The 21,964-nt window shown below is 45.5% G+C and overlaps 1 protein-coding gene across 3 annotated transcripts in view; it reads right to left on the reverse strand.

Annotated features, from left to right (window-relative positions):
• Positions 1 to 20,467, reverse strand: part of GNA12 (G protein subunit alpha 12) — a 109,612-nt gene extending 89,145 nt beyond the window's left edge. For all 3 annotated transcript variants that reach the window (XM_055340508.1, XM_055340507.1, XM_055340509.1), the window contains exon 1: positions 20,048 to 20,467. In XM_055340508.1, coding sequence (XP_055196483.1) covers positions 20,048 to 20,359 — 312 coding nt within the window. In that variant the 5' untranslated portion in view covers positions 20,360 to 20,467. The remainder of the gene's footprint in view (positions 1 to 20,047) is intronic.
• Between the last annotated feature and the right edge of the window lie 1,497 nt (positions 20,468 to 21,964).

Below are 21,964 nucleotides of genomic sequence, written 5' to 3' on the forward strand. Positions count from 1 at the left end.
CTTGGCACCTACTAGAATGGCTAAAATCCAGAACACTGACAACACCAAATGCTGGTAAGGGCATGGAGCAAGAGGAACTTTCAATCAAAGCTGCTGGGAATATATAATGGTGCAGTCCCTGTAGAAGACAGTTGGGTGGGTTTTTACAAAATTAAACTTAGACCAGCAATTACATACCTTGGCATTTATGCAAATGAACTGAAAGTTTTTACCTAAACACAAGTGTTTTTATAGCAGCTTTCTTCAGGATTTCCAAACTTGGGAGCAGCTAAGATATCCTTCAAACAGGTAAATGGGTAAATAAACTGTGGTCTACCCAGACAGTGGAGTATTATTCAGCACTAAGAAGAAATGAACTATTAAGCCATGAAAAGACATGGAGGAAGGTTAAATGTATATTGCTAAATGGTAGAAGCCAACCTGAAAAGACTTCATATGGGACGCCTTGATGGCTCGTGGTTGAGTATCTGCCTTTGGCTCAGGGCATGATTCCGGAGCTCTAAGATCGAGTCCCGTATCAGGCTCCCTGCATGGAGCCTGCCCCTCCCTCTGCCTGTGTCTCTGCCTCTCTCTCTGTCTCTCATGAATGAATGAATGAATGAATGAATGAATGAATGAATAAATAAATATTTTTAAAATGAAAAGGCTTCATACTATATGACATTCTAGAAAAGGCAAAACTATGGTGAAAGATCAGTGGTCACCAGGGATTAGGGGGAAAGGAGGGCAGCATGAATAGGTAGAAGGCAGGGAGGTTTTAGGGTAGCCAAACTATCCTGTGTGATGCTGCAATGATGGATACACTTGTCAAAATACAAAACTGTAGCCACCAGGAGTGAGCCGAATATAACTATGGACTTTAGTTAATAATAATGTATCAGTGGTGGTTCATCAATAACAACAATGTACCATATTGATGTAAGATGTTAACAGTAGGGATACTCTGAGGAGGGAAGGGGTGGGGTGGGTGGGAAGTCTGTACCTTCCACTCATTTTTTTGTAAACCTGAAACTATTCTTAAAAAATAAGGCTCATTAACTTAAAAAAAAAGCTAGACACAAAAGGCTACATATTTATATGAAATACCCAGAACAGGTAAATGTATAGATCAGCACAGATCAGCAGGTGCTGGGGTAGGGGGTAACTGGGAGCCACTGCTTAAGGAGTCCAGGCTTCCCTTTGGGGTGGTGAAAGTGTCTGGAACTAGACAGAGGGGATGGTTGCACAGCACAGTGAATGTACTAAATGTCACTGTTCACTTGAAAATGGCTAATTTTGTTATGTGACCTCGATTATGAACAAAGCAGAGCAAAAATAAGAAGGTCATATCAAAGCAACTTTGCTGGTCAAGTTTTTGATGTCTAATCAAAATTCAAACACTGTTGTCCTGATTTTAAACACCTAAACTGAGAGAAGAGCCAGCAGACAGACTCCATCAGAGGCCACCTGGGGGGAGACTGCAGGACCAGAGAGAGGACAGCAGGACGCAAGGTCAGGAGTTAGGTTCTGCACATCACGTTTGAGACGCCCGTGGGACCCTCAGGTGGAAGTGGCAAGGAGACAGTGGTATAAGAGTCCCAAAGGGACAGGGCTAGATGTGTAAATCTGGTGGGACGCCCGGGTGGCTCAGTGATTGAGCATCTGCCTTGGGCTCAGGGCATGATCCCAGGATTCAGGATCGAGTCCCACATCGGGCCTCCTGCATGGAGCCTACTTCTCCCTCTGCCTGTGTCTCTGCCTCTCTCTGTGTCTCTCATGAATAAGTAAATCTTTAAAAAAAAAATAAATGGGTAAATTTGGAAATTACCAGTAGATGGAAGAATATCAGAGGACTGAGGACATAAGTTTTTATCATATCTTGTAAATACTACTTCCCAGTTTGCTCAACTCTATGCTGTCTTTCGCCAAGCAGAATTTCAGAAACTGTTATGGAGTCAAAAAGATCCATCCCATATCCCTTTTATCCTGTCTTTGGTGTCACAATCTGAAAAGGCCTGAGATCTCAGAAGTATCCATCCACATTTTATTCTAGTATTTTAATTTTAATATTTTTGCCCTTAATCCTATAGAATTAGAGTCTTAGAAGGGGATCTTTGTTTTCCTAAATGATTAGCCATTTTCACAGCACCATTTATTCAACCATCACTTGCTCCCCACTGTTCTGAAATATGATATTCATGATATTCTAAAGGCCCTGGTACAGGTGGGTCAGTCTGGGATTCGCATCTACTTCACAGTCCATGCCTATTCCTGAGTACAACTCTGCTTTAATCATGGTGGCTTACCACACTTCAACATTTCTCATGATGACTGCCCCAAACACACTGCATTTCCCCCCAGAATTTTATTAGTTAAGACCACACATTTATCCATCATGCAAACCTCAGAATCATTCTGTCAAATTCTAAGTAAAATAAACTGGGATTTGACTGGTATTGGGTTCCGTTCATAAACTGGCATTATTACAGTATCAAGAATTTCCATTCACAAAAAATAATCTTTCCTAGACCTTTTATGTTCTTCAGTGAAGTTTTATGGCTCTAATCTTATAGGTTTTACTCACTTCTTGCTTATCCCTATAATTTTATCCTAGGTTGCTATTATGAACAGAATATATTTTTAAATTTTTATTTAAATTCAATTAATATATATGTATTATTAGTTTCAGAGGTAGAGTTCAGTGATTCATCAGTTGCATACAATACCCAGTGCTCATTACATAACATGCCCTCTTTCATGCCCATCACCCAGTTACCTCATCCCCCACTCTCTTTCCCTCCCGTGACCCTCAGTTTGTTTCCTATAGTTAAGATTCTTTTTTTTTTTAATTTTTATTTATTTATGATAGTCACAGAGAGAGAGAGAGAGAGGAGAGAGAGAGAGAGAGGCAGAGACATAGGCAGAGGGAGAAGCAGGCTCCATGCACCGGGAGCCAGATGTGGGATTCGATCCCGGGTCTCCAGGATCGCGCCCTGGGCCAAAGGCAGGCGTCAAACCGCTGCGCCACCCAGGGATCCCTATAGTTAAGATTCTTATGGTTTGTCTCCCTCTCTGATTTCATCTTATTTTATTTTTCCCTCCCTACCCCAGGATACTTTTCTATTATAGGAAAGTACATGCACTCACATGTTCAAACACAAACAATTATTTTGTATCCAGAAACTTCTGGAGCCCTGTTTAATCCCAACAATATTCGGGGTGATATTTACCACTTACAATGCTAATTTTGTTTCTTCCTTTCTAGTAGATACGCGTAATTTCTTTTTTTCTTTTATTTAACTGACCAGAAACTCAACAACATCACTGAATTAGATGAGCACCTGGCATCCCTGACTTGTTCCAGCCTGAAATAAGAATGTTTTATGCAGGGAGAACCTTTCCTCCAGACAACACCCCTACAGACTAATTGTAACTTATCTGTGATTCTATCTACTGAGTATTTCATGGTCTCCTCTTGGATCATGTTGTTTACATAAAATAGGTTAGATGAGGAGATCAATGTCAAAACTATTTGGGGAAAAAGTCATAATTGACGAAACAATCATTTGAGTATTAATTAATTATAAAAACAATACAAAAGAAACTATTCACAGATATCACCAATTACCTATAAAACTGGTGGACATAAGAAGGCTTAAGACTTGTCTTTTAATCTACTTCAAAAACACCTACATTTAACACTCATACTCAATCCTTTAAGAATGTTAGTAATTTTAAAAATTAACAAGAGACCAGAAAAAGGCATTTACATTGTCAGAAGAGTTTTATTTTATACCAGATATAGGAAAGAGAGCTCAGGCAATGTGGTGGCCCTTTTGCTGAAGTTACTGAGAATTAGGAAACAAGACAAGTTTCCAATTAGAAAAAAAATGTTGAAAAAAATGCTAAAGATGCTGTGGTCTCCTTGGTAAATATTTACACATTCTGAAAATATTCAAGATTACAAAAATTCTAAAGGAAGATTCAAACCACAAATTAAGTTAAACACCTACGATTAAAAATGAAAATATCCTTGTAGCTGTAGAGAGTTAACATAGGGGGGGAAAGGCTTTAGGTAATCACTACTGGACTGGACTGTTTTACTCTATCAGTTATATTTATTATAGTTATATTAACTATGTGAATAATATAGAACATATTCCTGAAGATTCACACTATAAAATTACTATCAAGACACTCTTTAAAATAATGCTTACTGTAGAAAACACATTTTAAAAAATAAATTCATAATTGCTTCACAGAAATAAACATGTGGTATTTTGTTACTCTTCTGGTATTTTTTCCTAGCATGGTTACATATATTTTTACAACAGATCATAGAGCATGAACTGCTGTGGCAGGTGTGTGTTTCAGAGTTTTGTGCAGTGCCCTAGGTGAGACTGGGTGGTGCTTGGGCTCACCTGAGACAGCTGTCACACTGTGCTAGAGTTTCCAGACCTATTGCTGCTGTTGTAGCACAGGAAACCATACACCACTGCTGGGAAGGTTAGCACTACTCAAGCAATACATCCTTTTTTTAAAAAGAGGAGCCTAAGTAAGTCAACATCATCCCTCTTGCTAATGCCTCTGTGTGTTACAGAGCACTGATCGTCAGTCTCTCACCTGAAATGGAGCTCCCAACCTGCTCTTCACCTGATTAGGAAGCTGCCACAGTTAACAAACAGGATAATTACATGAGAGATCTGAAAACCGTAGAGCCACACACATGCAGAAGTAGTCAGCACTGTTACATGGCACCAGGGAAGGCAGCAGGAAGGCCAGAGCTGTTACATGTTGTAGGTGCCTGCCCCTGGGTCCTCCTGCCCCCACCCCCAGACCCTCCTGCCTCGGAGCCCACTTGCTTTCGTTAAACGTGCACAGTGGGTTAAATGCCAGGAAAGCAAAACCCACGTGGCTGTTCCTGCTCTTGAGGCCCTCAGCTCAGCAGGTGCCCAAAGAAGTAAGTTTCCCTCTGCTCAGACAGATCCTTCTTTAGTGACCAGTGCCACAGCGGGACACAGAGATGGGTAAGACCACAAGAGTTGGCTTGCAGGCCTCACGCAGGGAAGAGAAAAGGAAGGCTTCCCTGGCCCAGGGAAGGGGGGTTGGTCTAGGTGCGCATCTCGCATCTCGGCGCAGACGCCTGCAGCCTGCAGCACTGGGCCCAGCGCCCCACTTCCCCAACTGGGGGAGATGGGTGGCAGGCAGAACCAGACCCATCCCCACACCCTGACAAAGTTTCCATGCACCGCCCCCCCGCCGCCCCGCCACCACTGTGTCTGACTTTCAAGACACATAACCGTGTGTGTGGCCTCTCGGTGTCTCACTAACCCTACATGTGTCCTTTCTTCTTGTTACTGCTGTATCGGACCCCCCGACTCTGGTCTTATATAACACATGCTTTCACAGCCAACCGTCTTTTCCAGACTCGGGTTTTCATCTCCCTCTCGCGTGCCACCCCCACGCTCCTCTGGATCCAGGGCAGAGGGTAGGCAGGCTGCCTCTCTCCACCAACCTGTTGTTGGCAGGAGGGCTCTGGGGCAGCTTCCCTGATGGCATCTCTAGCAGTCTTTCCAGGCCAGAGCTGAAGTCTGACAGATGGATGTTGCTTTCAATCGGCGTCTGAAGGTGGGGCAGGGGAAGGAAAGTGGACCCTGTCTGGGGCACAGTGGGCTTTCTTCTGAAATCCTACAAAATGTCCAGCACTTCAAACTCACTTCCTGTCTCATGAGCTTTGGCTCAGTGCAGATTCTGCTTTTGCCAAGGTCCCTTTGCTTTTGAGCGCTTTCCCTAACTTTTCCCAGGGCTCCATTCCAGACGCGGGTCTGCTTCTGGAGAAGCAGAAGACTAGTGAGAGCATTCAGGGTGCATGCACCTGCCTTCGTTCTTCAACGTTACTGTTGGGGGTGGGGCAGAGACCAAGAGATGTGCCTCACGGCCCCAGAATCGCCTTTCTGCTTTGGGTTGCAGTGGTTTCGAAATGTTACGTTGGACCATATGAAACTGCCATCACAGGTTCTGTGAACCTGCCCCATGCTAACACACTGCCCTGGATGGAGCATTTAAAAAGTGAATCAAGGCAATCCTCCACTCAAAATTCTGCATTCGCTACCCACTGTCACCAGTTACCTTGGCCAAGGTGGCCCTGCCAGGTCCTGACCAAGTTCTCTCTATCACCTTGCCATCCAGCATTTCCACAGAACGTTCTTTCAGTTCCTTAAAAGCCTGCTTCTTTCCTGCCTACTGCTTCAGGGCATCTGCTCCTGTGCTCTTTCTTAATTCCTCTGCCTGAATTCTTTTCTTCCAGCTCACCCCAGACCTGGTGCCCCCCCAGGATTCCTGTGCTTTCAGCCTCAAGTCACAGAATACCCAACTCAAAGTCTGTGGATTATGAGGACACAGTGTGGGGCTAATGGCAGCTCTACCCATAGAGGGAAGGAAAACTTGGTTTTGTTCCTTGTTATAGCTGCAGTATGTAGGGAATCTGTTGAATAAATAAAAGAAGTCGAAAGCTATCACACAGAAGGAGGGTTTGTATCTTGTGCTGCTCCACAGAACATGATGTCAAATAGATTCGAGTGTTTCAGGGCCACCTGAAACAACTCAGTGTCAAGAAGCAGGTCCAGACAGGTGAGTGATGGCCCCGGTGAGGAACGCTGTGGGGAGGGCAGAAACTCAGGGACTCTGAGGTTCAGTCAAGCCCCTAATGTTTCTGCAAACCAGCAAGCAGTAAGCATTCTCTGGCATGGCTGGACAGACACAGGTGGGACCGCCCTACAGTGAAGCCCCCAAAACAGGAACACTGGCTCCCGGTGGGCAGGGCGGGGTGGCTCCAGAGGAGGGAGCCTTGAAGGTGACAGACCAGAGTGTACATCCTTCTCCAAAACTCACTGGTCTGGCAGCTCACTCCTCCTCCCATTAGCACAGGGGGAAGGGGAGGAAGGCAAGAAAGTACTGGGGCTGTAATCTCCCCTTCATCAGAGTAAAGCCCCCAATCTGACTTTACGGGGTTACTGAGGACCAAAGGAGGTAACAGAGAAGAGGCCTCAAACACAAAAACCAAAGCTCCTGATACAAGAAAAGGTATTCTTCCTTCTGGGCAGGCACGTCTTCCTGGCTTCTGCAGCATCTCGCACACAAACACACATCAGTATATGTTGGTGTGGCTTCCCAAGATGATTACTTTTAATGAGACATCTGCTTTAAGCAGGATGTTCTAGGAGTGCTGGCATGTTTGTTTAAAAACCCAATCGCAAAAAAACAAAACAAAACAAAAAACACACACAAAAGAACCCCAATCGCATCAATATGTACTGATAAGAAGGTGAAGGCCAGTCTTCCATCTCTCAATCCTGACCAGCTAACCTCTCAGGGAGGGTCTCCTTTTCCACATTGCTCCACACTTGGACTTTTCAACCTACAGGTTTCTGATCAAGTCATCAGAGTCCAGGGGAAAATCTTTCCCTTCCCAGCCTAAAACAAGACTTACAGAGCTTCATTTTCTTGAGAAAACATGTACGTGGCCACAAATACACAGGTTGGGGTCATCCTAGGTGTGCCAACAATGTCAGATATAGAACTGGTATCAGGGGAAGACACAGATTAAACATCCCAGGTTGTAAAAATTACAAAATCAAACTTCTGAAGCAGCTACTCCCTTTCACCTATATTGGAAACCAGCAGCAAAGGAAGAATTTAAATAATCAATCCCTTTCCCAACTTGCTAAATGTCAAGTCTTTCACCCAGCATGCTGTATAACTTGTCCTCAAAGAGGAGCACCATTTTACCCTGAAAAAGCCAGCACCCTGCCACCCATGGTGCTCAGTCAGAAGCTGTGGTGCACTGAACCCCCTGCTACAGCTTATCTCAGCAGTTGGGTCACTGACTTGTCCCAGACATGAATCTCATCATACAGCCTGCAGACAGACAATTGTGATAGCCTCCTTCAGCAAGGCTGGGGCTCCCACCCAGCCAGTGACTTGACCAGTGATGTCTCCTCTCCTGCACGCCCTGCTATGTGTTTCCTGTCCCCACACAAGCCAGCTAGGTAGGTATGCAGTGCCAAAGGACTCGCTGCCGTACACACAGCACAGCAAAAGACCTGGCTCTGAAGGTAGGGAGCAGGTCTAGCTGTGGCCCCAACATCGATCCTGGCCTTTTCTGGGGCCAGCAGTGAACCTCCCTTTGTCCCAGACAGGCACTCAAGGGCTGGATGGAACCAACACCATGCACAGTCATCAGAACATTCAAGGCAATGACAATTTTAACCCTGCACGGGACATGGGTTCTGAATCTGAGTGTTCCGGTGGCTTAGTTTCTGCTCAACTCAGTTTCAGAATCTGACTCCCTCAGGCCTGGGTTCACTGGCTAACACCAGTCAATATTCATTAAGATCAGTCTTCACTCCTGAGTCTTGATGTATGTAACAGAGCCATCAAAGTTGGTGCCATGGTTTTAGGCAGTAAAACAGGTGCCCAAGTTGAGAGAGTCTACTTGGCTTCTGCTTAAGAAAGCAGGGACGGGGAACATTTTCTTGTTATCCAGGACAATGGCAGGGCTGCTCTCCAGCTCCTTTCTATCCACTTGCAAATACTCCTGAGCTTTACAACTGTTCCTTTTCTGTTCTACAGATGTGGCACTTCCAGAGCTCACATTCCAGATGGACGCAGACCACTGAACCAATGATGTGTCAGCTTCCTGACCCACTACTGCAGAATGCAGTTTTCCTTTCCATACACCAATGTGCCTGGGCCTACCTGAACATGCACCCTAACAGGACCCAGACAAACTTCTTAATGCACAAAAGAATCATTCAAAATATCTAACCATGTGGCCAGCAGCTATTCTTCATATTCTGCTCACTCAAAGGGCAATCAGGTGAAACCGAGCAGCTGCTTTGTCCAGCCCACTGGACAGAAGAGGCACAGAGGACCATGGCTTTTGCTGAAATACAAACTACAGCAGTTAGAACAGGAAATAAAGCAGTGTGTCTGGAGGGAGGACACTGTTTGCTGTGACGCAAGTGAAGCGCCAGGTCCAGCACACATTAGCTTCTTTGGTTTGACGATCACCCTGTAATTACATCTCTAGATAAGCCTTAAGTATAGATCTTCAGTTCCATTTACCACCGATAGGATCCATGGCCTCACTCTTAACTCTGTAATAACAGAAAATAATCATGAGCTATCAACGGAACACTATCTAACATCAAGCACAGCTATGTTCCAAATCTCATGTGACAGATGACTGGAAGGTCAAAACTGCTCCCTTAAAATTGGTTTGGTTAAAATAACCAACATGTCAGCCTGAAAGCTGGAGGGGAAGACCAGTTGTCCATGTGCTAAGAATCCCCAACAAGGACCAGACAGGCCTCTGGATTTTTTTGACCGATAGAAAAAGACATTTTTGTTTCTTGGCATTATCAAAGGACCAACCATGTGTGTCCAGGTGTAAAAGTAAATTTGCTTACTTAAAGGCAATTAGCCAACAAGGTAGTAAAACCCCAGCTGTTTTTCCAGACCCTGGAAGTGCATTTACGCTTCTGCTCTCACACAAACCCACCGTAGCAGCAGGTGCAAAGTGATTCTGAACCCAAGAAACAAAGACTCTGCAGGCCAGGAGTTTCAAAGTGCTTAAAAATACAGAACAGCGGTAGAAGCTTCTTCGAAGTCCTATTCACCTTCGCAAAAAGTAATGACATAGGAAATAATCCTGCAAAAGATCTCAATTTACAGAAATTTAACATAATCTCAGATATTTTACCACAAAATTGCTTAACCTGCACTCCACACAACATAAGTAGGCCCACTTTGAGGCTTAGGATGGCAAGGGACCCCTTTAAACTATGTGCATGTGTTGAACAGGACACATGCAGGACACTTTCTAGTGCCACAACTTTCAGATAGAGAGCATCCTGACCAAGGTCTCTAGCCAGCCACTGCATTATGACTAGTCCTCTGCACCAGAAAGTTCTCTCTAGCTCCTGCACTCCTTAATGATCCATACTATTAGAATTCTCTGTCCTAACTGGTAGAAACGCATGGCATGGAGATGGTCTCTCTCTCTCTCTCTCTCTCTCTCTTTTTTTTAAAGATTCCACTTACTTATTCATGAAAGATGGAGAGATAGAAAGATAGAGAGAGAGAGGCAGAGACACAGGCAGAGGGAGAAGCAGGCTCCATGCAGGGAGCCCAACATGGGACTCGATCCCATGACTCCAGGACCACGCCCTGAGCCGAAGGCAGGCGCCAAACCGCTGAACCACCCAGGGATCCCAGATGGTTTCATTTGGATGTTTCTCTCCACCTGCTAAAACTCCATGGAGCCTTCAAAGGCCAGCTTAAATCATACTTCCTTCACAGGCTTTTCCAGGTAGCTCAGCCAGAATTAATCTTCCCCATTCTCACTGAACCACCAGTCTCCTTTTACAATGACATTAACATGCCATACATTCAGACTCTATGTTAAAGAGTGCAACCATCTCCCCAGCTAGTCACAGCACTTGAAGGGTCGATGCTGGGCAGGATGCACCGTTAACTAACCCCTACCCCACAGTGGCGAGCACATCACCTTGGGTATATGATCAGAAAGTATTTGTTGGTTTTTGTTTCAGTGTCAACAAGAGACCACTAACTCTAATAATCTCATTCTTCACAAGGTTTCTATATCACCCACATAAGCATACACTAGGAGGTCCCATCTCTGGGTGGTTAAATGATACACTCACACAACTCTGTGTAAGGTAGTGAGATTTTCTGTCCATGAAACAAATGCTAACCTTTCAAATGGCTTATCTTGTGTATAATTCCAGCTGGATGTGGGATTTGTTCCTCACAAATGGCTCCTGAAAGTACAGGTGAGGAAGGTGGAGGCCCTGGGAAATAAAGCCAAGCCGGTCTGAAGACTGCCCACAAATGCCGAGGTACCTGCCATCACCAGAGTATTACCAAGCAAGTTCATACACACAAACTTTAGGGATAGCCCACACAGGGAGGGAAAAACCAGCATCTTCAAGATTATAAAAAGGAAAAGAATGAATAAGAAGTCTTACTGGGAGTATTTGTGGGTGGTCAAAGCAATGAGTAGAGTCAAATAATCCCTGCAGAGGGTAGTGTGAGGTGATAAAGTTAAAAATGATAGCCTGAAGGAGTCCTGGACCTGGAATAAGAAGACCAGGATGATGGAAACTTCTGGTTCTGCCAAGATGGAGTAGTCCCATGACTCCTGAGTCCTTTCCCTTACCACTAGAGATGCTCTGGACAGAACACAGCAAGCAAGCATAGGAAAGATGGTGGAGACAAGAAGGCAGGCTGCTGGGACTTCAGGACCTGAGGAACCATGTGGTGGGGAGTTCCCAGGTAGCCTTACTGCCTACCTGTCCAGGACAAGGCGCTGCACAGTCTCCGAGCTAGAAAAGCCCAAAGGCACAGAGGGAAAGAGCTAGAGAAAAGCTTGTTCTCCCTAGCAGAAGGACTGGGGAAAAGGTGGTCTTACAACAGAAAACCACTTTGGCAACATCTATCCTATTCTAGCCAAATATTAACAGAAAAGCTGCATACATCAGCCACCGAGGTTTTGGCAGGGTGGAAAGAAAAGCTGATCTTCCACTTCCCCTTCCTGCCCTGAAGAACCAGGAAGCATCCTCTAAGTGGCGCAGGTAATGTTGGCAGAGCCAAGCCAGGATCTCCTCTCTTAACTCAAGTCTGGAAGTGCAGGAGGTGCTCCAATTCCCCAACCAGGTTGGTGTTAGTGGGAAGCAGGGCCTCCACCCTGATCCAGTCCCAGAGGGCAGGAGAACGGGGTGGGAGGCTGGGCTGGTTGCCATTCTGCTGTTCCTAATACTCCCTGGGATCAACCAGGCTGGGAAGAGTTGATGTCACATCCCACTCAACAGGACTCAAGGACTCAAGGACTGGGAGGTCCGTAAGAAGAGCCACTGACCCTCCTATCACCAGAGTCTCAGAGGGAGGGGACAAAGAGTGGGGCTGAAAAAAATATTTGAAGAAATAATGGCCTGAAACTTCCCAAGTTTGACAAAAGGCACAAATGTACATTTTCGAGAAGCTGAACAAACCCTAAACATAATAAACTGAAAGAAACCTATGTCCAGACAAATCATAGTTAGACTCTGGGAATTAAAGGACCAATGCGTAATCTTAAAAGCAACTAGAGAGATAGGACACATTTACTTACATAGAAAGAGCAATTCAAATGACAGTGAATTTCTCATCTGAAATGAAGGCAAGAATAAGGCACATTTTACAAGTACTAAAAGGATGTGTCAACTGTGAATTCTATAACTGGCAAAGAGATCTCAAGGATGAAGGGGCTACATCCTTGGATATAGAAAAGCTGAATTTGTTGTGGCAAGGCCACCCTTAAGAATGGTTAAATGAAGTTCTCCAAACAGAAAAGAAAAGGTAACGGAAGACTCAGAGCCTCAGGAGGAAAGACCATCAGAGCAGGTAAAAACACGGGCAGATATAACTATCTTCTCACAGATTTTTTTTTAAGATTTTTAAATTTATTCATTTATGATAGAGAGAGAGAGAGAGAGAGAGAGGCAGAGACACAGGAGGAGGGAGAAGCAGGCTCCATGCCGGGAGCCCGACACGGGACTCGATCCCGGGACTCCAGCATCGCGCCCTGGGCCAAAGGCTGGCGCGGAACCGCTGAGCCACCCAGGGATCCCCTCTCACAGATTTCTTAAATCATATTTGATGACTGACATAAAACCATCTGATGTGGTACTCAATGTATAATAACAAATACTTAAAAACATATATATATTTAAGAAGTGGGGAGGGTAAAGGGATCTAAATGGAAGTTCCTACGTTTCACTCATAGTTGTAAAACACTAATGCCAGTGCACTGGGATAAGCTATGCATGTATACTGTAAACCTAGAGCAACCAAGAAAAGTAAACAAAGCTTTAATTGACATACTAAAAAAATCAATCACCAATTGATGAAGATGGAATCCTAAAATATGTTTAACTCACAGGAGAGTAAAAACAAAACAAAACAAAAAAACAAACAGAAAAATAACAAAATGGGAAACTTATGCCCAACATATTAATTACCTTACCTTAAATGTAAATGGCCTAAATACACACAGTCATTAACAAAGACTGACAGAACTTAAAAAAATATGACATAGGGATCCCCGGGTGGCGCAGCGGTTTGGCGCCAGGGCGCGATCCTGGAGACCCGGGATCGAATCCCACGTCGGGCTCCCGGTGCATGGAGCCTGCTTCTCCCTCTGCCTGTGTCTCTGCCTCTCTCTCTCTCTCTCTCTCTCTCTCTCTCTCTCTCTCTCTGTGTGTGTGTGTGTGACTGTCATAAATAAAAAAATAAAAATAAAAAAAATACGACATAACAACGTGCTATCTGTAAGAAGCTCATCTCAAAGCAACAATGTGGATAGGTTTAAGGGATGGGGAAATACACAACATGAAAACGTCATTTTTAAAAAGTGGCTATATTAAAATATCTGGGGCAGCCCCAGGGGCGCAGCGGTTTAGCACCGCCGGCAGCCCAGGGCGTGATCCTGGAGACCCTGGATCGAGTCCCACGTCAGGCTCTCTGTATGGTGCCTGCTTCTCCCTCTGCCTGTGTCTCTGCCTCTCTCTCTCTCTGTCTCCATGAATAAATAAATAAAATCTTAAATAAAATAAAATATCTGATAAAGTAGGCTTCAGAGCAAAGAAATTACTAGAGGCAAAAAAGGATATTATACAATGACAAAAGGATCAATCCACCTGAAAGTCATAATAATCCTAAATGTTTATATACCACACAACAGAATCTCAAAATGCACAAAGCAAAAAGAGAAATAGACAAATCCACAATTACAGCTGGGAGACTTCTACATCTTATTCTTAGCTAATGACTAAACAAAAAAAAATCAGCAAGGATACAAAACTCAACACCACCAACAGTAATACCTGACATGTGTAGAAAACCCCATCAAACAAATACATGTTTTGCTCAAGTGCCCATGAATATTCACCAACAAAGGCCCACAGAATATATACCACGATGGACCATATTCTGGACCAAAAGACAAACCTAAAGTATTTAAAAGAACTGAAATCATCCAAAGTATGTTCTCTGACCTTAATTAAGTCATAGACATCAATAACAGAAGGATAAGAGGAAAGTCTCTAAATTCTTGGAAACTATAACACATCTCAAAATAATCCATGGGTCAGGGATCCCTGGGTGGCTCAGTGGTTTAGCGCCTGCCTTTGACCCAGGGCGTGATCCTGGAGTCCCGAGATCGAGTCCTGCGTCAGGCTCCCGGCATGGAGCCTGCTTCTCCCTCCTCCTGTGTCTCTGCGTCTCTCTCTCTCTATGTCTATCATAAATAATAAATAAATAAATCTTAAAAAAATAATCCATGGGTCAAAGGAAATATCTGAAAAGAAATAAGAATACACATGACACTGAATAAAAGCTAAAGTACAACATATCAGAATATGTTGGACACAGCTAAAACAGTGCCATGTGGGAAATTTATAGCACTTAAAATGCTTAAATTAGAAAAGAAGAAAGGTCTCAAATAAATAATCCAAATCTTTACCTCAAGAAACTAGGGGGAAAAGGGCAAAATAAACCCAAAGGAAGTGGAAGGAAATAAGAACAGAAATACATGATATTGAAAAGAAGAAAGCCATAAAGTTATTGAAACAAAAGCTGGTTCTTCATGGGCAAAAAATAAATAAATAAAAGTGATAAACCTCTAAGACTGTAAAAATAAAAGATACAAATCATCAGCTCCAGGAAAGAAACAGAAAATATGCCTCTCACCATTCTCATACAACATAATACCAGAAGTTCTAGCCATTGCATTAAGGAAAGAAAAAGAAATAAAAACCATGGGTATTGGGAAAGAAGAAATAAAACTGTCCCTATTTGCAGAGAACATGATAATCTGTGTAGAAAACCCCAAGGAATCTATAGGAAAGCCCTTAGAACAATTAAGTTTATTCGGCAAGTTTACAGGACACAAAATCAAGACCAAAATATCAATTGCATCAGTGTATATGAACAAGGTGCATGTGGAAACTGAGAATAAAAGCATAGTATCATTTACAACTGCTCTAAGGAAAGTAAGATACTTAGTATACACTTGAAACACATACCGAGTCTGAGAATTGCAAAATGCTGATAAAGAAATCAAAGAAGACAGAAATAAAGACATACCATGTTCATGGACTGGAAGACTCGACAAAGTAGAGAGGTCATTTCTCCCCCAAAATGATCTATAGGTTTAATGCAATTGCTATCAAAATTCCAGGAAGATTTTTTAAAGATTTTATTTATTTATGAGAGACACACAGAGAGAGGCAGAGACATAGGCAGAGGAAGAAGCAGGCTGCCTGCAAGGAGCCCGAAGCAGGACTCTATCCTGGACCCTGGGATCACGCCCTGAGCTGAAGGCAGATGCTCAACAACTAAGTCACCCAGGCGACCCAGATTTTTTTATAGACACAGACAAGCTTATTCTAAGATATACAAGGAAAGACACAGGTCCTAGAATAGCTAAGCCCATCTTGAAAAAGGAAAATGAAGTGGGAAAAAGCACTCTATCTAATATTAAGGCCTACTGAATAGCTACAATCAATGGAATGTGATAATGGCAGGAGAGATATACAGATCAGTGGAACCCAGAAATAGGCACATACAAATATGCCAAGTGATTTTTGACAAAGGTGCAAAAGCAATTCAATGGAAGCAGCACAGGCTTTTCACCACATGGTGTTGGAACAACTGAAAATTCAAGGCAAAAACAAAACAAAAGCAAAAGCTATAAACTTCCAAGTAAACCTCACACATTTTCATGGGATAATTAATTCAAAATGGATTAGGAACTTAAACGTATAATGTAAAACTAAGCTTTTATTTTTATTTTTTAAAAAGATTTTATTTATTTATTCATGAGAAACACAGAGAAAGGCAGAGACACAGGCAGAGGGGGAAGCGGGCTCCCTGAGGGACCCCAGGATCACAACCTGAGCCAAAGGCAGACACTCAACCCTGAGCCACCCAGGTGCCCCAAACTACCAAACTTTTAGGAGAAAAAAATAAATATTGGGACCTAGGGATAGGCAAAGAGTTCCTAGTCTTGATATCGAAAGCATTGTCTATAAAGGAAAAAAGCGGATAAACTGTCTTCATCAAAAAAAGTTTTGCTCTGGATGAAAAGGAAAGCTACAAACTGGGAGAAAATACTTGTAAAACATAATACGTGACAAAAGACCAGAATCTAAAATGTATAAATAAAACCCTCTCAAAACACTCACCAACAATAAAACACAATGAACAACAAGCAATAAAAAAACAAGGAACCTAGGTAGAAAATAGATAAAAAACATGAAGAGTCATTGCACCAAAGAGGATATATGGATGGCAAATCAGCACAAGAAAAGATACTTTCCATCATTAGCTGTTAGGGAAATGAAAATTAAAACAGTGATGAGCTAACTCTTGCACACCTATTAGAATGGCTGAAATAAAAAAGGGACATCAAAATGCTGGCGAGGATGTGGGGGAACTGGATCACTCAGACGTTGCTGGTGGGAATGTAAAACTGCACAGGCACTCTAAAAAGTTTGGCAGTTTCTTGTAACATTAACCATGTAAGTGTCATACAGCTGAGCAACTGCACTCCTGGGCACTTATTCCAGATAGAGGAAAATGTGTGTATGTACAAATACATGTAGGTGAAAGCTCATAGCAAATTTATTCATAACAGGCAGAGAACTGGGACAACCCAGAAGCCTTTTAATGGGTGAATGGTTACATGGTGGGCTGTGGTAAATCCTTACCATGGATGCCACTCAGCAAACACAAGGCACAAATTACTGATTTTCAATACACACACAATAATGTGTGATTCTCCAGGGAATTTTGCAGAATGATAAAAGAGGTCACATTCTGCATGGCTTCATTTACATAATAATCTGGAATGAATAAAAATTATAGAATTGGAGAACTGATCAGTTATCACCAGAGTCAGGGAAGGGCAGAAAGGAGTGGCTATAAAAGGCAACATAAGGGATCCTTAAAGGTGATGGGAATATTCTGTATCTTGATTCTGCATTGTCAATATTGTGGTTGTGATACTGTATCACCGTTTTGCAAGGTATTACCATGGAAGGTAACTGGGTAAAGGGTACATGGGCTCTGTGTTATTTCTTACAACTGGATGGAACTCCACAATTATCCCACAATTAAAGTAAAAAAAAAAAATTTTTTTTTAAGACTAGGTTTTGTTCCCCGCTCTGCCACCTACTAAATTAGGTAGCTGACCTTGAGTAGATTTTAAACTACCTTCAATTCTCTCATTGGCTAAATGGGACAATACCATCTAAAGCATGATAAAAACTAAATGTCACTCACGAAGGACAGGGCAATGTGCATGACACATAGTACTTCAAAAACAGCCTGTTAACACCAAATCTATGTGAAGACATAGATATCACGCTAAACAGTATCATTCAAATGTCCATTACTAAAGCCATTACAAAGCAATTAATTTAAAAGGTCTATTCCCAAATCGATTGGTCTAAAAATGGTGTGGCAAAAAGAAGAATTTTTGGTTTTAAAAATTGGAACATAAAAAAAAATTGGAAGATGAATTTCCAACTAGTTATTGAAATAGTCACAACAGGTAAAGTGAATTTAAAATAGAACTACAGTTAGTAAAAGGTTGGGAAGGAAAATAGGATGCTAACAAATTTTATTTCTTTTGATTGGGAAGGCAGTACAAGTTACTGTTTCTGCGCAACGGGAAAAGGTTAAGACTGAGTTTTCTAAAATGCACTCAACACAACGACTTAGATTTGAGAGTCTATGTTTCTAAACATTTTCTCCACCTCCAGAGTTAAAAGAAAGTGGGAAGGAGTCAGCCAAATCCTCATATTTTTATACCTGCTTGGTTTGGAGGTTCAGAAAAGCAGCAAAAATACAATCTGGCTCTGTGATAGAGAAAGACAATGACATGCACTTTACCCCAGAAGATGAGGGGAATTTTAAGCACACAGTGGATCCCTTGAATCACACTGGGCTCCTAGCCTTAAAGTTGATGAAGTACTGGCCAGAGCTGACTCACAGAGAGGCTTTTGAAAGAGGTGAAAAGGAAAGGAGGGTTTTATCATTCAAATGATTCTCTTCCTTTCATTCCCGGCAAGATTCTAAAAGAGCTATTTCTATTAAAATAAATTATTTTAATAACAAATACAGAAAGTGGGAATGCCAGTGCAAGCCTGGAAGGAGGAAGGCCTGGGAGTTCAGACCCAGAGTTCCAGTGCTCAGATCCCAACGAGGAGCCACTTTCCTGCGAGGCCTGGAGCGTCTTTCTCATGGGTGAAGTGAAAGAAATGTCCTAGATGGGTTTCTACAGCCCTCTGCTAAATTTAAAGTCCCTTGGGGCACCATAAAATGTACTCTCCAGACAGCTGTCTGGTATGACAAACTCTCCTCTACCTCTGCTTTGAGACATACCTGTAATTTGCTTTCCCGAAAATGGGCCTGGGAAAAGAGTAGGTGAGAGGGCAGGGCGAGTAGGGAGTAGGGAGAAACTAAAAAACACAACCAGAAAACCCCCGAAATGACCTTAGGTGTAGGAGAGAATTTACTTTCTGCTGCTCGTGATCAATTTTCTCCAGATTCCCTTTCTTTGGGGCCCCTTGGCACAGACTCACAGTAGAAAGAGACTAGAACCCAGACTTTGTCAACTCTACAGGTTTTGTGCCCCTCCCCACTTTCCCCCTCCAAGAATAAGAGGAACAAGGAATAAGAGAGCCAGACGATCGATTACACACCACTTACGAGACACACTGAAAGTTGCAAAGCAAGGAGTTAATTTGTATCCTGATGCAGAGCAACAAAACAATTACAGGGCCGCGGAGGAAATGGGAACACTGGCTGGGTATCCGAGGATATTTAAGCAAGGAGTAACTAATTCTTAGGTCTGATAAGGGTACCGTGGTTGTTTTTAAAATGAGGCCTTATCTGCTGGCGGCATACGCTTAAAATACTTTCTAACGAAGTTATACGAGGTCTGCGATTTGCTTCAAGCCACGGGGCAGGGGTCTAGGTGAAAGCAGCGTTCAGGAGCAGACCAGCGCCGGCGTTGGGGGAGGGGGCGTGGGTACGCAGGGCTTGTTCTAGTCGCTACTTTGTGTCGGTCTGAAATTCTCCTAACAGGCAGTTCCACACAGGAGAGACTTGCGGCGGGCCTGCCCTCCTGTCCACACCGCTCGTGGGAGGGCAAGGAAAAGAAAGGCTCCCGGACCCCAGGGGGCGGGCAGTGTGGGAAGCGCGCAGAAGCCATCCTGCAAGGGCGCGTCCCCGACGGTGTCCAGGACCGGGCCCTCCCAATCCGCCCAGGCCGGCCGGCTTTTCCGCCTCTGCGTGCCCCCAGCCCTCGAGAAGGGACAGGCGGATGCCAGGGTCCGCCTGCCGCGGAGACCGGGTGAGCACCCACCCCCACCCCCCGCCCCCAGGCCAGGGCCTCCCCAGGCCAGCACCCCCCCAGGGCAGTGCTTCCCCAGGCCAACCCCCACCAAGCCAAGCCAGGTCCCCCACAAGACAGCGCCCCCAGGTCAGCGCCGCCCCCAGGCCAGCGCGCTCCCTCCAGGTCAGGGCCTCCCCAGGCCAGCACCAAGTCCCCAGGGCAATGCGTCCCCAGACCAGTGTCCCCGCAGGTCAGGGCCCCCCCCAGGCCAGCACCAAGCCCCCAGGCCAGCACCCACCCAGGTCAGCTCCCCCACCCCAGGGCAGTGCGTCTCCAGGCCAGTGCTCCCCCAGGTCAGCGCCCCCCCCCAGGGCAGTGCTCCCCCAGGTCAGAGCTTCCCCAGGCCAACCCCCACCAAGCCAAGCCAGGTCCCCCCCAGGTCAGCGCGCCCCCCCCAGGCCCCCCCTCACCCCCACCCCAAAGCCGGGGGCACTCGGCCGCCGGGAGCTGCGGCCAGACCCGGGCCCGCACCTGCGCGCACCTGGGCACACCTGGGCACACCTGGCCGCAGGTGCGCGGGCGGGGCCGCGGAGGCGCGCGCACCTTGAGGATGTTGTCGAAGATGGTGTCGCGGAACTCGAGCAGCGCCTTCTGGTCGAACTCGCGGCCGTGGATGATGCGCATCTGCTTGAGGAAGGTGGACTTGCCGCTCTCGCCCGCGCCCAGCAGCAGGATCTTGACCAGGCGCCGCACGGCACGCCGCTCCCGGGCCAGCCCCGCGTCGATGTCCCGGCTGCGCCGCCGCGCCTCGCGCTCCGCGTCGCGGGCCCCGCCGCCGCCCGCCCTGCGCTCGCGGGCCCCGCCGGCCTCGGCCGGCAGCAGGCAGCGGCTGAGGGTCCGCACCACGCCGGACATGGCCGCTCAGGCCATGGACCCCGCCGCGGGCGAGGCGAGCCCCGCGCGGCAGCCGGCCGCTCCCTCAGGCCGCGTCCGTCCGCCCGTCCGCCGCCGCCGCCGCCCCGAGGCCCGCTCTCGCCCGCCGCTCGGCCCCGGCGGAGGGGCGGGGCGCGCGCCGCCGGAGCCCGCCGATTGGGCCGGCTGCCGTCCATCCGGGGGAACGCGCCCTCCGATTGGGCCGCGCCGCGCCGGGAGGCGGGCGTCCCCCCGCCCTCGGGGCGGGATCGGCGCCGAAAGAGGCGGGACCTGTGGGGTGGGGGCGCTTCTCATTGGGCGCCGGGGATGAGGTTCTTTCTTTCAGAATGAAAGGGAGGCGGGGCCGCTGGGGAGGCGGAGCGGCCGTCCGCCATGACCGGTTATAATTGCTCCGGGCTCACGTCAATCACGGCGAACGGGTTTGGGATTGGGGGCTTGGCGAAACGGGGAGGGACCAGAAGTGCCAGGTGTACAGAAAGATGCTCCCTGGGCTCCCAGATTGGGTCAACCTGCGAGAGCAGGAGGCTAGCCCAGTGAACTTTGTGTAGCCCGAAAATGCCAATAGGAGGTGCAGCTGCTCGCCTTAGGTTTACAGAGAATGCTGTTCCTAAACCATTTTCCTTCCAGAAACGCGGGGGAAGGGGACACACATTTTCAGACACATACACCCTTTGAGAGTGGCATGGCCTTTGGGCTTCTGTCTTCTCTAAAAGCTGGCTAACCATCCAAATCACCAGAAACTAACTACCCCCCGCCCCCCCACTCCCCTCCCGCCAAAAAAAAAAAAAGTCTTTTATGTAGCACAGTGATAGGGGTCTGCAGTTGCTGGGTCTGAGCTGAAATCTCAGCTCTGGTTGCAATCCCTTACTGGTTGCAGTTTATAAGCAACTCCCACCCATCCTCCTAACATCCCCTGTTTTTAGCTTTAATTTCTGCAAAATGAGGGCGATGATAGCATCTGCCTCCTATGGTTATGAAGGCATAAACCGAAAACATGAACTCATAAAACACCTGGCACACTGCTGAGACCCAAGAAAGTTCTTGCTAGGAGTTAGCTGACCTTATTACAGATTCATACCTGTCCCAGATGAAGTGTGAGTCAGAACTTCCTGGAAGGAGCTCAGGTTATCTCTTCACCAGGTGACTAGCCAGATTTGGGAACCATGGTCCATTAAAAGGTAAACTGAGGCATATTAAAAATTGTAAGAGTTTGCAGTATTTGAGCAAAAATGGATTCAAATTGGGACGTGTCAAACCAGAAGTGGTTAAGAATGCTCCTTGGAGTGGACCAAGGAAAAGACCTATATAGAGAAAGTGCCCCAAGCAAAGAAAAGAAATTGATTGGCTATAGCTTATATAGGCTAGCTGGCTGTCTGTGATTGGCTGTCTTTTTAGCATTTTGATTTTGTAACCTTGAAGCATTTACAGGCTTCTATTTTGGTTTGCTTTCCTAAGTCACTTCAGTCTTAATGGCCTCCTTGTTGGATTATTTTAGCAAGTCTTAAAGATGATCCTGTCCCCAAACTGTCCTCACCAGGTGGAAAAAGTAAAAATCAGCTTGCAAACGACTGACTCAAGTAGCGAGGT

The sequence above is a fragment of the Nyctereutes procyonoides genome, unplaced genomic scaffold, assembly GCF_905146905.1.
Source record: "Nyctereutes procyonoides isolate TBG_1078 unplaced genomic scaffold, NYPRO_anot_genome, whole genome shotgun sequence".
Taxonomy (NCBI): domain Eukaryota; kingdom Metazoa; phylum Chordata; class Mammalia; order Carnivora; family Canidae; genus Nyctereutes; species Nyctereutes procyonoides.